The sequence below is a fragment of the Rhinichthys klamathensis genome, unplaced genomic scaffold (genome assembly GCF_029890125.1).
Source record: "Rhinichthys klamathensis goyatoka isolate OS25496 unplaced genomic scaffold, OSU_Roscu_1.1 h1tg000931l_1, whole genome shotgun sequence".
Classification (NCBI taxonomy): Eukaryota; Metazoa; Chordata; class Actinopteri; order Cypriniformes; family Leuciscidae; genus Rhinichthys; species Rhinichthys klamathensis.
The window spans coordinates 155,877-171,196 of NW_026607261.1; the positions used below are offsets into that span (position 1 = coordinate 155,877).

Consider the following 15,320-nt stretch of genomic DNA (forward strand, 5'->3'; position numbering starts at 1 on the left):
GAACAGCAGGTTTGACTGGTGTTTCAAGCACGAAAGGATGCTTGTGCTGTAATGGTTATTCCTCTACTGAAAATGTATGGCTTCGGTGGCTGTTGAATTGAAATCATGCATCATACTGATGCGACATAGTAGGTCACTAGTTTCCTGGAAACCAATAAATGAATGTATCTTTGACAAAACATCTCAAACATGCGCTGATATTGTTTCTGCAGTGTGTTTTTTCTGTAGTTATTTCTTTGTTTTAATCAAGATAATGTTAAATGAAAGCTTGTTTAGGTCATGTGATATAATTTAGTGTAGAGGACACCGGGGCTAGTTGTCACAGAGGCTTTATCTCAGTAACTATAATGTTCTGAAAAAGTCTGATTGCATAGGTGCTTGTTTTCTCTTGCATTTGTCTCTAGGTTTTGTATTTTTATATATATATATATATATATATATACAATGAAAGTCGATAGCTGCATGGATTAGTAGCATTTTATTGAATAACATTTTTAGTCCAGGGATTTAAAATATAGTTAAATAAATCTGCAATACCGTTTGGTCTGCCTGGTTGAGTTCATTTTAGTTTATTGTCTGCTGTGGTGCTTTCATGCCCTTAAGTTTCGTATTAAATATGTTGTGCATAAATGAATGTGGTCCCGATTGTTCCGGGCAGACGAGATTGATTTCTTGTGCATCTTTCCTGACAGTCTGGTCATTGACATGGTAATGTATTCAGCTTCAGTAAATGGAAATGATATGTATACTATGTGTGTGTGTGATAAATATGGTTAACCACACTCCAGAGATTATTCATGGGTGTGGCTTGTGACTGAACAAAGGGCTGAAAGGTCAGGGATGCCCTTGGGTGGTTGTTGCATTTAGTGCATAATTTAGTGTGTACTATATGCTCATCGATAACAGGTGCAGAGCACACTGTGTGATTTTCTCAAAGAGGTGTTTTTCTAAGAGGTGTAAAATGATCAGTCAGACCGGTTTTAGCTATGATGATGTATTTAAGGGTTGGTTATCCTAGTGTGTGAAGGCATAAAAAAAAATTAAGGCTTCATTAAAAGCTTCTGCATGTGTGTAGACAATGAAAGGTTCTATAAGTCGACAAATTCATGTAGTGTCACCCCCTCACAGATACACACACACACTCAGAGTAAGATTAGAGGAGCAGAAGCACAATGATAATTAGTTGTTGTAATGACCGGTGATGGAAGGCATAATTAAAGGCAGGGAGAAAGGATGAACAACAAAAGGGAAAGCAGCAATAAAAGTCTCTCCTTGAGCTGTTGTTGACAGAGACAGCAACATAGCATTGTGTGTGTGTGTGTGTGTGTGTGTGTGTGTGTGTGTGTGTGTGTGTGTGTGTGTGTGTGTGTGTGTGTGTGTGTGTGTGTGTGTGTGTGTGTGTGTGTGTGTGTGTGTGTGAACAAGATTTACACCAACACCTTTGCACGTTTGATTTGAGTTTCACATTTTGTGTGTGATTATGCAGCCTCTGCACAACCGCTATTGTCATGATTTATCTCTGAACACTGACATCTAATTGCTTTTTTATTTTGGTGAAATTTGTCTTGTCAACCATTGTTTCTGTGATGTTCATATCCTTTAAAAATGCAATTTAGGTATATGAGATGTATCCCAGAATTTCCAAGGGTCCCAAGATGTTAAGATCTTAAACATTTTCAAAAGCCAGCAAAAAGACAAAAAAAAAAAAAAAAAATTCTACAAAAAGGCATTACATTTATTTTTGACACCATGTTCTTGTTGCTGCTTTTTGCACTGATTTCTGTAATGAATTTGTTTCTATCTGCCCACTTGGACCAATATTTTTTTCTTTTTCTTTATTTTTTCTGCCAACATTTTTACTGCCCCAGTCATAAAATAAAAATTTAAGTTAGTAAGTAAAAAATAAATAAAAATGTATACTTTTATTCACCAAGGACAAATTGATCAAAGTGACTAGTAAAGATTTGTTACGAAAAAATATTGTATTTATGTATCACAAATTATACAAAAATATTAAGCATACATTAACTATTTTCAACATTGATTAGTAATTCAGTAATGATGCTGTCACAGGATACCATACATTAGAAATATATTCAAATAGAAATTGTAATAATATCTCACAGTATTAAAGAGCACGCAAAGCTCGATCGGTCACATTCTCTGCTCCCTTTCTGTGTACGGTTTATTCCAGTTAATATAATTTATTCATCATGCTGATAAGATTGTGTAGTCTTCATTTTCTAATGCGTAAAAAGCATTAATATAATTCAAAAATGGTTCTTAGGTTGTTTTATCTGTGTAGCCAGAATATGATGTGCAGTTTACTAAAACACAAAAAACATTTTATGTTGCCTATTCCTATTGTAGAAGTTTGAGTGGAATTTTATTTACTGAATGAGATTGATCGGTATTGGAAACAGTTGTTTTCTTTACAGAACTACAGAACGGTTATCGCCCTTACATTTTAGACAAGTTACGACGTCCTGTTTTGTATTACTAGAAATAAATTATAGCTGTTAAATATATTTCCATGTGTGTCACTCATCACAGTTCCTGGTAGTTCATGCAGTAAATGGCTGATTCAGGTGTTTAAAAAGTAAAAAGTGCTTTACGCTGGGTCTTAAAAAAAATTCCTGCTTTTTTTCACTCGCACAATCACATCCCGGATTATTCATTATTTTGATGGATTAATTAGGCTTGATTGTTTTAATACTTTGAAAGTCAAGACTGAAATAGTTGTTGTTCTTCTCAGGTGGAGCGGTTCAGTGATGGTGCTGGAGGGAATGTGGAATGAGCATTAGTTACTGGATGACTGAAATTGATCAGGTGCTTAGATCTGAGAAGAGATTGTGCCTCCACTCAGAGATCAATACACCCCAACAGTGCTTGAATATGTGGTTGTGTTACAGCTCAACTGTCCAGTATCACACATGAAGACGTGTGTGTTCTTTAGACTGTTGTACAACTATGAAGGCTTCATTGGAAACATAAGCCGCTTTCCGACCGGAGGGACTTTTGCAGTTCCTAGAACCTAACGTTCCCATAACCCTTTTTTTCGCGTGTTCCGACCGGACTAAGTTGGGGATTTTTTAGTTCCTCAGACCGTAGTTCCTATAACTCTTTCAGTACCTAGTCTAGAGCGAGGACTTTTTTAGTTCCCTTTCCCTAGGTCTACGTTGATTGGTCCAACTTATAAGTCACGCCCACTGTCAACACATTTTCTTCACTGTCTGTTGCAAGTTGCAATTCGCCTATGTAGGCTATGCTAACTCATAACTTAAGACAAACATAACGCATTCAACCAGCTAATTGCTAATGCTTGCTAAACTTACCCGTCGTTTTGTTTGCCTCCTGCGCTCTGCTCTTCTATCTTCTTCCATCATATTACTTAAGATCATATTACGCTGGAGCCTTCGTCTTCTGTGTTTCTCTGTACAGAACTCAAGATCTTTAAACGCCGCCGTTCGTACTCCATTATTAAGGTCCCGGCAAGGCAGAACAGGAACATTCCGATAGCCTCCTCCACGCTGGTTTGTTGTTGTTGTATGTGGCGCCGCCGCCGCCGTGCTTGCGTCACTCCCTTACCCCTCCTACCAGTTCCTATGGCCACTTGGCCAGTGCGAACGCAAACAGCAAAACCGAGTTTGGGGGAGAGTAGTTCTTAGAACTGTTTAGAATTGGACAGTTCCTGTAACTAAGTTCCTGTAACTACTTCGTCGGAAAGCGGCTATAGTGTTCTCATAAGAGCACAGCTCATGGCCAAATGCTTGGTTTAATACTGTAATTCTTTCCACATGTATACACTACCTTTCCAAAGTTTGGGGTTGATAAGACTTTAATGTTTTTGAAAGAAGTCTGCATTTATTTCATCAAATTTAGTAAAAACAGTAATATTGTGAAATATTATCACAATATTATCTATAGGCTTGTTCGACTTCATGCAGCTCTGCGCAGACCGATCGGCAGCTGACTTGAAGCAGTGCATGCCGGTTAGAAATTTTGTCCGACTTGATGCAGCGCCGAAGCCACATGACTGTGACGTATGCCATCAAAGTACCGCGAGAGCGTTTCGAGAGTAGCTGGAGGACTCAGCCAGCGCAGCTTCCATAGACAGTAAAAGAAATGGACAGAGCCATCTCATTGGAACTCAGTTGAGACAGTTGAAGCCCATTTTTAGCGATTTTTGAGCACTTCCGTTCCTGACGCGCAGACTCAAACCGACTCAAACTAAGCTTGATGACGTGAGCAACCTGTCTGACAGACGTTAATCTTCTAGTAGCTGTGCCAAGAGGAATCTGAATCATTCCCTTCCGAAACTTGCAGAGCCGGAGATCGTGAGTATTAGCTGTCCATGAGCTCGCAGCAGGAGCAGCTTTACAACTCTCTATGGGCTTCTCCCTTGACTTTATGCCTCGACGTCCCCCCGATTGCGCGCGAGTTTCTACTTCTGTCTATACGGTAATTTCTGTACAGCGCGACAGAGAGTCGAGTGGTTATGACGCAATCGTTAGCCTATTTTTACTAAATCTGTTTCTACGGGGCCATAACGTAACATAGAAGGTAATGGAGCCTTTTATACATTGTCGTGTTTCTTTAGAAATAAATAATGGACAAATGGAGTCTTTAAACGCCTCAGATGTAAAGTTATTCGCTGTCAAAGTGACGCCAAAATGAATGGGAGTCAATGGAAATGCTAACGCAAGTGAAGTTCTGCTACAAGATGGCGGCACCCGGCCGACTTCAACTTCCGGTCGATGGATTACCCCCTTGGCAGCTTCTCAAGAGCAGCTGCAGGAGCTCTGATGACGTCACAGCTGTTCCACGATTCGCCGTGTTCACCGCATGACAACGATCACGTGCGTTTCGTGTTTATTCTCACACCTTTAGTTCCATTAAAGCTCACAAATCAGTTTTTTATAACAGTAAACAGTCTTTTCATGTAGTCACGATGTTATATTGTGTCATGTTTATCAAAATAAAACTGATTAAAAAACGTTGAGTCCACTTCATTGATATAGGCTTATTTTAAACTTTCTTCTTGTTCAAACAGATGCTGTATGAAGCAGTAAAGTATTGAATGAAAATGTGTATGAAATATCTGTGTATTTGGCAAATATTGCATTTATTTCACTTCAGCTGTGGTAAAGTATGCAAACACCACGTGAGCGGTCACTACGGGAACCAGAAAGTGTCCGACTTCACGTCTCCGTTTGCAGCTCCTCCCCGCCTGCACGCGGCTACTCTCGCCGATCGCTTACATCCAGCCGCAGCCGATGTCGAACACACCTTCAGACTTCACGTCTCCGTTTGCAGCTCCTCCCCGCCTGCACGCGGCAACTCTCGCCGATCGGTTACATCCAGCCGCAGCCGATGTCGAACACACCTATTAACTGTTCCCCTTCGTCAGCTCACTATGACGTACGTAAGAAGTGATTCTGACGAATGGGGATATCGCTCGAGAGCCTATCTACTTCGAGTGTAACTAAACGAGCCAATGCACATTGGCATGCGATAATTGCACCAGCTGTTGTGCATCGTGGCACGAGCATATAATGAGCGGCAGGTGCATCTCATCCCTGTCTTTCGCTTCGGAGCCAGACGGTGAATGCTGTTCCTTCTCTGCAATCTTATCTGAGAGTGTTTTAACTTCAAAAGACGAGTCTGCTTCTTCAGGAGAAGACCTCTTCAAGCTGTTGTTGGTGTTACAGCACAGACAGCACTGGCCACAATCTCACACAGAGCAAAACAGCTGTCTTCACAGCTTAGAATGTTGCGCCTTCAATGAGAATGTGAGTGCTCACATCAGGCTTGCACTATCGTCCTGTTTGTGTAGCCGCGGCCATCCCTGGGTGCTTGAGCACCAGAGAGAGCAGTTTCCTGAAAGAGCATACACGGTTTGACACTGCGTCTTTTTCACAGGGTTTCCGTGGGGCATTAAAAAGCATTAAAAGTCATTAAATGGATTTTGCAAAAATTAAGGCCTTAAAAGGCATTAAAAAGCATTAAATTTGATTTTTACAGGCATTAAATTTTTGTATAGATTTGAAGTGAACTTTATATAGTTTTATATACATTTATTTGAATATAGCCTTCATAATTAATCATTTGTATTTGCTGTCGCAAAATATGTACATTCGTGTGATAAATACGCGGAACCAGTTTGGTAATGTTTCCGGCCGGAGCAAAAGTGCCGTGATGCGGAGGTGACGCGGGTCTGTTGTACAGCGGTGGACAGGTCTGAACCTTGAAAAAATGGGAAAGTGCAAATTCCAGCCAAAGTGGTTGGAAAACAAAACTTTTAAGACACGGTGGCAGCCCGTTAGAGGTAAAAATGATAAAGGATTTTGCGGCGTTTGTAAAAAAGTATTTAAAGTTGGGGACAATGGGAATCAGCGCCGTAAAATCCCATATGCAGTGTGACGGCCACAAATCGGCGTTAGATTTAACATTGTGTTTAATTTGTCATTTAATGAGATCTAATATATGTTGCTAGTAGCGAGAATAGACCCGACTGTTACACGCATGTACTTTAATGCATGTAGCAGTCCAGTAGCAGAACTTTTGCCAAGCATGTCAGAGGTTCTGGGTTCTTCTAATCCGCAGTAAGAAGTATATATTTTTCCCTCATCAAAACCGATTGTTTACACGTTTGTGTGCATTGTTTTGTGATTTCACCGTAACAAAAAGAGAGTCTCTCCGCAACGGATTGAAGCGCGCGTCCGAGAGAAGTGTTGTGCACGAGCCGCAACAGAACGCAGGCAAAGAACGTATATTGTTCTTCTATACTCTTTGACGCAGGGCTCTCAAGTGTCACGCATTGAGCGTGACAGTCACTCATTTCGGTCTTTTGTCACGCACTCCCGCCACACATTGTATTTCTCAAGCTGAAAAACAATTTATAATATATTGAATATGCCGCAGCGCCCCAAATGTCTCTGGCCGTGCCGCTCTCACTATGGAACCGACAGGAATCAAGCGCGTCTCCGAGTCCCCCGGAGTTCTTACTAGTCGAGCCTGCCACTTATCAGCCAATCAAAAAAAAGAAAGGGGCTACACATTAGCCAATTTGAAAACAGCACTATTGTATCTGGGTAAGATTCAAGATAAGTCATGATCTCCTGTTTTAATGTTACAAAAAATTCACAACTTGTTTGACATAAACAATGGCAACTTGATTGCTGTTAGAGAACGTTTCCCAGATAATTAGCATCAGTTTTTTATGAGTGTCTGTAACTTAGACAACAGTTTTACAGCCTGTTCACTGACAACACCTGCTCAGAACAAGTACCGGTAGTTTAGGCCTAGTCATATTTTCGTTATCACACGATGACTGACATATTGTCACATTATAAACATCTCTCTCTCCAAATAGGCTTAATCATTTTATAAGCACTAAATAAATTAAAGCGTATTGCATAGTTGATGTTATAGGTCACTTTTAAAATCATGTCAAATTTTATAATTATATCCGGGCCATGGATGCATTAATCATTGCATCTGTCTTTCATAGATGTTAGGTACAAAGCAATTAAGCATCCTCTCATTCGCCCTGAGAGGAAAGCCCCCTAAAAAGGCCAGGTTGGAGGATGCCGGCCCTGAGAAGGTGGCGAACAGGGTAGACCCATTAGAGGAGGAGACAGAGGAGGAGACGGTGCTGGTGGAAGAGGAAGAGAATAAATACTTTGTATTTGGTTGAATTGTCAGTGCCATGTGTCAAATCTTCTCTTTTGAAAGTGTGAGCAATTATTAATAATAATAATAATATTACTAATGAAACAACACCATTCCTGCGACCCGTCCTATACGCCGCGAGATGTTTAAAAAATGGTGGGGACACAATCGACATGTCCTACCCGCAAATTACACCTATGTGTTCCAGAAAAAAAGAATTTTATATATATATATATATATATATATATATATATATTAGTGCTGTCAAACGATTAAAATATTTAATCGCATTAATGTCATAGTTAACTCGCGATTAATCGCAATTAATCGCAGATTTTTATCTATTCTAAATGTCTCTTGATTTCTTTTTGTCCCATTATTTTTTCTCATTTTAATGCTCTTATCAACATGGAAAAGTGGATCGGCTTGCTTTGTGCAAATGTTTTTTTTATTGAAAACAACATTGACAATACTGTGTTCAATTTCACACTAACATTCTCACTTGGAGCAAATAATCTCTCACACAATGTAACACTGTCTATCAATAAAAGGGTGAAAGAAATACTGACAGGTCCTGATATTGACGAGGGGGCGGAGAATTCGCATCAGCTGTGTGTGTGTGTGCTTGGCCATCAAGTTGTGTTTCAAAAGAATTAAATTCCTCTTCTTTATTTTAATTCTACATGTATACCTCCTTTCCATTGTTTTTTTTTCTTTCTTTCTTTTTCTTGTTTCTAATATGTGATTCGAATGTTCTTTAATTTCATTGATATGAATGTTATCTTTAATGCTCTTCATATCTTATGATGATTTGTAATAATTTAGAACAGTATATGTGAAACATTTATATCTACTGTATTATGTTATATAATTTGGGAAAAAAAAAGAAAAGTGGTATTTCAGACTGGACGTGCTGCGATGATGATAGCTCAGTTCACAACGACAAAACACACAGATCACTTTGGTCTTGTCAATGGAACCATTTGGCAACTTTTTAAAAGTAAACTTTCAATTCAGAATCTTATTGACATCCAGTTTGGCGTCTTGTGTCATCCACTCAAAACTTAACGTTAACCAACTATTTGGCCGGCTCGCAAGCCCAAACGAGTGTGTGCGGCGTCGTGCCTGTTGTTTTGTTTCTGGTCTAGCTAGATCCGCTTGCGCTTTGGTCGACGAAGCAATAAAACGTCCTTGCGCAGCGCAAGCCATTGAAATGAATGGGTTTCATAGCGCCGCGCCGCGCATGGCGCGTCCTGTTGCAAAAAGCATGTGAAAAAAAACTACAAAGTTTGCTAGGCCAAAAAGGCCGTTAATCGCGCTTAAAAAAATTAACGCCGTTAAAATGGGTTTGCGTTAACGCCGTTAATAACGCGTTTAACTGACAGCCCTAATATATATATATACACGTGGTTATTCTTGGGTCGTATATGGCATTAAAACATTTTAAAATGGCATTAAAAATGCATTAAATTTAATTTGAAGATACCTGTAGAAACCCTCTAGCTCTAGATGCTCGGTCGAGACTCAAGTGCCTCAAACGAGGTGGGGTCCCCTTGCCTATTCCCCGATCTAGTTTCTCTTCTGGTGGCCACCAGAAAAGGACTACTTTGGCTAATAGCGTTGGTGATCTGAGGATTACAGTGAGCATTCTCCGACGAGACCACCTCCCCGGTCCCCTCACTCCTCTAGCGCATCGCAAAAATGCTGAGACTGCGTTCGTGGGTGGTTTATGCTCTCTCACAAGAGCATGACCACGTCGGCACGTTGTTCGTCTTGCCTTTCTCATGAGGGCTTGAGCGCTCAGCGTGCCGTGTGCCATCGAGTTTGACGGCCATGTTCACTGTCTCGCATGCCTGGCAGCTTTCAGATGGGATTACTGGTCCTTCTCATGAGGTACCAAGCATTTCATTCGGGGCTCCAGGGGAGGATTAGATGTCGATCGCTGCATTGGAGAGAGGGCTGTTACGCTCTGGAAATGAAGATGATGCTGAGTTCCCACTTTAATGGTGTTTGTGCTCATGCTGAATCAGATTCAGACTTGACACCCACACTTTCAGAAGCGCCCCAGAGCTAAACCTTGCAGAGGTGCGAGACATCGCCAAAGTTCGCTTTCTCGATGCTCCCATCTCACTAGGTGGCCTTTTTCGGCGACACTGTTGGAGACTGTACCGGGTGCACGTCACCCCGCACTTCCTCCAAACCTTCACCCCGTGGTCGGACCCTTCGTTTCTACGGGCAGCTGTTCCACTAGAACAAGTGTCAAGGCATGCTGTGGTCTTCACGGATGCCTCTGCCACCGGCTGGGGGGGGGGGCGCATACAACGGGCATACAGTTTCAGGTCTGTGGACGGAGCCTCGACTGCATTGGCATATCAATTGCCTCGAGTTGCTCACAGTACGCCTTGCACTGGGCCGCCTCAAGGGGCCGCTACATGGCAAGCATGTACTGGTCCGTACTGTATGCGTATGTATGCGTTTCCCCCAGTGAGCCTTCTCGCACAGACACTGTGCAAAGTCAGGGAGGACGAGAAGCAGGTCTTGTTAGTTGCACTGTATTGGCTCACCTGGACCTGGTTCCCAGAACTTATGCTCCTCGCGACAGCCCCTCCTTGGCCCATTCCTCTGAGGAAGGACCTGCTTTCTCAGAGACGGGGCACTCTATGGTACCCACTTCCAGACCTCTAGAAACTCCATGTCTGGTCCATGGATGGGACGCGGAGGTTCTAGGTGACCTACCTCAGGTGGTGATAGACACAATCACTTCTTCCCACCGGGAAGACCCCTGAAGATGTCCGATCAGAGTCGTGCTTTCTTTCCTGCAAGATGGGTTGGAGCGAAGGCTGTCTCCCTCCACCCTCAAAGTGTATGTTGCCGCTATCACCGCACATCACGATGCAGTTGAAGGTAAGTCATTGGGAAAGCATGACCTGATCGTCAGGTTCCTCAGGGGAGCGAGGAGACTGAATCCGCCTATAACTAGGCTGGAACCACCCCAGAGAATACCATATGTTGTACTACCCTGCTTGGCTAGTCTATATGTGTAACCGGCACAGTGCCTCCCTCCGGGGTAGGATGTGACTTCCGCAGCGTTCCCTTCCCTAAGGGCACGCTTTCCCAGCGTTATCCAATAAGTCACACTGAGTGGGTCTTTCGGAACAGCAGTGACTGACCTTCTCTGCGTAGAGCTCCTACTTTCTGCCCAACACTACGGTCAGGCCAGGAGGCTCAAGCAGAGCGCTGGAAGGTCCAGCAGCAGAGGCTTTTTGGTAGATATCCCCATTCGTCAGATTCACTTCTGATGTACGTAATAGTGAGCTGACGAAGGGGAACGTCTTGGTTACGTATGGTAACCCTCGTTCCCCGAGGAGGGAACGGAGACGTACATCCCCTCGCCACAGTTGCTCATGTGTGTATATATACAGTGTATATATATACACTGATTGGCTTCATCACTGTCTCCTCTCCACCGGTAAGCTGGTTTGTGGTGAGCGTTCTGGCGCACTATGGCTGCCGTCGCATCATCCAAGTGGATGCTGCACATTGGTGGTGGTTGAGGAGATTCCCCCTTCCATGTGAAGCGCTTTGAGTGCCTAGAAAAGCGCTATATAAATGTAATGAATTATTATTATTATTATTAGTTGCTGAGCTTCCACTGTACGGCCGAGTCACAAGTCCGGCTCCTCAGCGGAAAAACAAGGATGCGATGCAGCTGCCGCTCATTATATTGTCGCGCCGCGATGCACAGCAGCTGGTGCAATTATCGCATGCCAATGTGCATTGGCTCATTTAGTTACACTCGAAGTAGATAGGCTCTCGAGCGAGATCCCCATTCGTCAGAATCACTTCTGACATACGTGTCCGTTCCCTCCTTGAGGAACGAGGGTTACCATACGTAACCGAGACGTTTTCTATTTTAATATTTTTTTAAATAGAATGTATTTCTGTAATAGCAACGCTGAATTTTCAGCATCATTACTCAGGTCTTCAGTGTCACATGATCCTTCAGAAATAATTTGAATGCTGATTTGCTGCTTAAATTACATTTCTTTTTATAATCAATTTTGAAAACAATTGTTCTGCTTAATATGATACATGATCCATGATAATTTTTGTAAAGAATTTTTGTTGAATAGAAAGATCAAAAGAACCAAATTTATTTGAAATAGAAATCTTTTGTAACATTACAAATGTCTTTATTACTTTTAATCAATTGAATGTATCCTTGCTGAATACAAGTATTCAGCAATAAAAAAAAATCTTACCCCAAACCTTTCAAAGATAGTGTATACATTTGGCATATGCCTTTTTTTAAAGTGACGAACATTTTTATCTACTCAGTGTTTATTATTGTGTTCCCTGAGAATCAAACCCACCCCCTTTTAACGCCACACTCTACCATTTGAGCCATAAATCATTTCTTATATTTTCATAGATTTACATTGGTTGGTCAGATATGTTATAAAGAAGTTGATTGCTATAAAATAAGGGTCAGGCAAATCTTAATGTGAATTTCCACCTGTATGTGCTTTATGTTGATTGTCAGGGTTTTGTTGTCAACCTACCTTGACAAATTGACTGTTTTAATGCAGACAGTGCTTTTTATGCAATTTAATTGGTGGTTATGGTTAATGTTGCCAAACTTATTATCCATGTGTTTTTGTTTAGCAGGATTGAGGTTTCCAGTGATGATCGGCCTGTGAGTGGTTCTCAATGGCTCAGAGAAAGAGGCCAGGGACCAACAGCAGCATGGCCGCAGAGCCTCACGCTTCAGCTCCATGCTCCTGCCCAGCCCAGTACCCCAACCCTAAGCACCCCGAGGAGGAGTATGAAGAGCATGGGGAACCTGAGGAGTCCCAACACTCCTACCACAACCAAGAAGAGGCAGATTTGACAGACAGCCGACCGACCACACCCACTACTCCAGACCATGGCCACAGAGAATACCACAGCCACCCGGACAGTCTGGATGGAGACTCTAGCTCAGACTACGTCAACAATACGTCTGATGAAGAAGAAGACGATTTTGATGAAGGGCTACCGGAAGAGGATGAAGGCGTGACATATTATATCCGCTATTGTCCTGAGGATGACAGCTACCTGGAAGGAATGGACTGTAACGACCCAGAATACAGACACCCGGACGGTCGCATGGAGCCACCTCCGGACACAGAGGAGTGCCAGGAAGTGGTTGAAGAATGGGTAGAGGAGAATGCACATGGTGATGGAGAGGTGCGTTGCGAAGTACTCGAGCAGGACTCTGATCAGCAGCTTTACGACGGCAGACCCGAACCTGTTCTCGATCACCACCACCAACACTATCCGGATCCCCAGCAGGACCAGATTCCACCTCCTGTTGAAGATCAGGATGTGCAGGATTTTGAGGTGAGTGAGGGCTACTGCCCTGATCAGGAGGAAGAACCACATGTGGGGCAAGACAGAGATGGCTACGCAGGTGACTGCTATGCCACAGAGGACAATGGAAACTCTATGCACGGGTCAGCGTACCGGGGGCATAAAGGCACAGAGGGGGAGACGGGAGAGGAGGCGGAGGAGGATATTGATCAGATAGTGGCTGAGATTAAGATGAGCATGAGTATGGGCAGTCTTAGCAGTGGCACTGATCAGAGCCCAGAGGAGCTGGCACCTGATCCAGCACCAAGCGGGTACCAGCCAGAGACCCGCTCCAAACCCGAACCTGCCCCTGCCCCATACCCTCAGCCTCACCGTCATGACGGAAGACCCAAATCCCTCAACATCCCCCCTGCCAGACACAATTCTGAGCTCCAGAGGAACTATAAGGTACGACCTCACACACCAGAGGACAGACAGAGATGGACACAGGACCAAGTGAGAGAGCAGGTAGGTGGATTTTCATACCAAGCTGTAAATGCATCTATCTGTTGCAGCTTATTAAATTCAATACATGGTTCAGTTAAAACAGAATAAATCAGCTCCGTAAATATGAAAGCAGTAAGATCAACTAAATACATAGAGAATTTGTTTTCAATTTATTTTGCAATTTATTCAATGTATTCAATTTATCTCAAACTAATATTCTGTGGATGGAATAAATGATGAAATAAAGGATCTCGTTAACACTTTACAATAAAGTTCATTAGTTAACATTAGTTAATATATTTACTATCATGAACTAACAATGAGCAAAACATTTGTTACAGTATTTATTCATCTTTGTTAATGTTAGTTAATAAAAATTCAGCTGTTCATTCATTGTTTGTTCATGTTAGTTTACAGTGCATTAACTAATGTTAACAAATACAACCTTTGATTTTACTAACGTATTAGTAAATGTTGAAATTAATATTAACTAAGATTAAAAAATTAATGTTGAAGTTTTGTTCATTCTTAGTTCATGTTAACTAAGGTAGTTAACTAATGTTAACCAATTAACCTTATTGTAAAGTGTTACCATTATCTCTTATTAGTGTCTTTCTGAAGGCAGCTGGTCTGTGATGTATATACACTACCGTCCACAAGTGTGTGGGGTTGGTACAATTCTTTAATGTTTTTAAAAGCAGTCTCTTATGCTCACCGAGGCTGCAAATATCTGATCAAAAATACAAAGAAAGAGATTAATATTGTGAAATAATTTTATTTTATTTATTTTAATACATTTTAAAATGTAAATGTTTAAAATGTTGATTGATTGAGTGATTGATTGATTTCTGTACCATACTTTAAAACTCGGAAAGTATTCTGCTTCCTTTTAAATAGTTAAACAGTCAATATTAATGTAATAATGAATGTTACTTATTTTAATCTAATAAGAAATATAATCCCTAAAGGTCACTCTGTAATATACATATTCATTATTATAGTTAAATATTAATGTGAATGTTGACAACCCTCATTTAAATTCAAGTGGCATTTAAGTAAACAAAACTAGTCCTTATTTATGCCCAAGATTGAACCTCAATATCTTGACAGCTGAGCAATGAGTAATAATCTACTATTTTATGCTCTTAAGAGCTGATGCATAAAATGTGATACTTGGAGATGGCTCAGAATGTATTCTTTAATTTGATGTAAATGTATTTATGCATAATTTTGGGGGTAGATCCAAAGACAATTATAGAGAATATGCCGTTATTACCATTTACTTGCTCATTTCAAGGGGAAAGCATTCAGTTTGAGCGGCAAGTTGAAAAGGATGAAAGAAAATCATCTGGCAGATATTGGAACCGTCTCGTAACCCAGACATGAAGGGGACCCTGATCAAAAGCAATTTCTTGAAATCCCCAAATGACTTTCATATGTGCAGCCATTTGTTAATATTCAGGAATAAACAAATTTCCACCCTGCTAGAATACATTACCTTGAGAAGCTTTTTAGATTCCATCCCATTATGCTCACTCAGGTACATTGTGTGGGTGTTTTTTTTCTCATCTGCTTGAACAACCCCAAAATGAAAACTGGCTCATTTCTAGAAACCTCTGACTAAAGTCACTAAGCAAGCAATAAAGACAAACAATGATATCCATGCATTATGCCAAATAGTAGTTTGGTTTACTGAAAAATGAGAAGAGGTGCTGACTTTCTAATGGAAGTTTAAAAAAATCGAATCGAGTTTGAAAAATGATGGTTTTTTTAGATATTTTCTGGAATTAGGTGAAGGGGTGCTATTT

General features: G+C 41.4%; 1 protein-coding gene across 4 annotated transcripts in view; it reads left to right on the plus strand.

The window, feature by feature from the left end:
- Positions 1–15,320, plus strand: part of apba2b (amyloid beta (A4) precursor protein-binding, family A, member 2b) — a 103,416-nt gene that overhangs the window by 73,101 nt on the left and 14,995 nt on the right. For 2 of the 4 annotated variants that reach the window (XM_056244144.1, XM_056244146.1), the window contains one exon: positions 12,340–13,533. In XM_056244144.1, coding sequence (XP_056100119.1) covers positions 12,385–13,533 — 1,149 coding nt within the window. In that variant the 5' untranslated portion in view covers positions 12,340–12,384. The remainder of the gene's footprint in view (positions 1–12,339; positions 13,534–15,320) is intronic. The other 2 variants (XM_056244145.1, XM_056244147.1) reach the window with 1 other exon arrangement.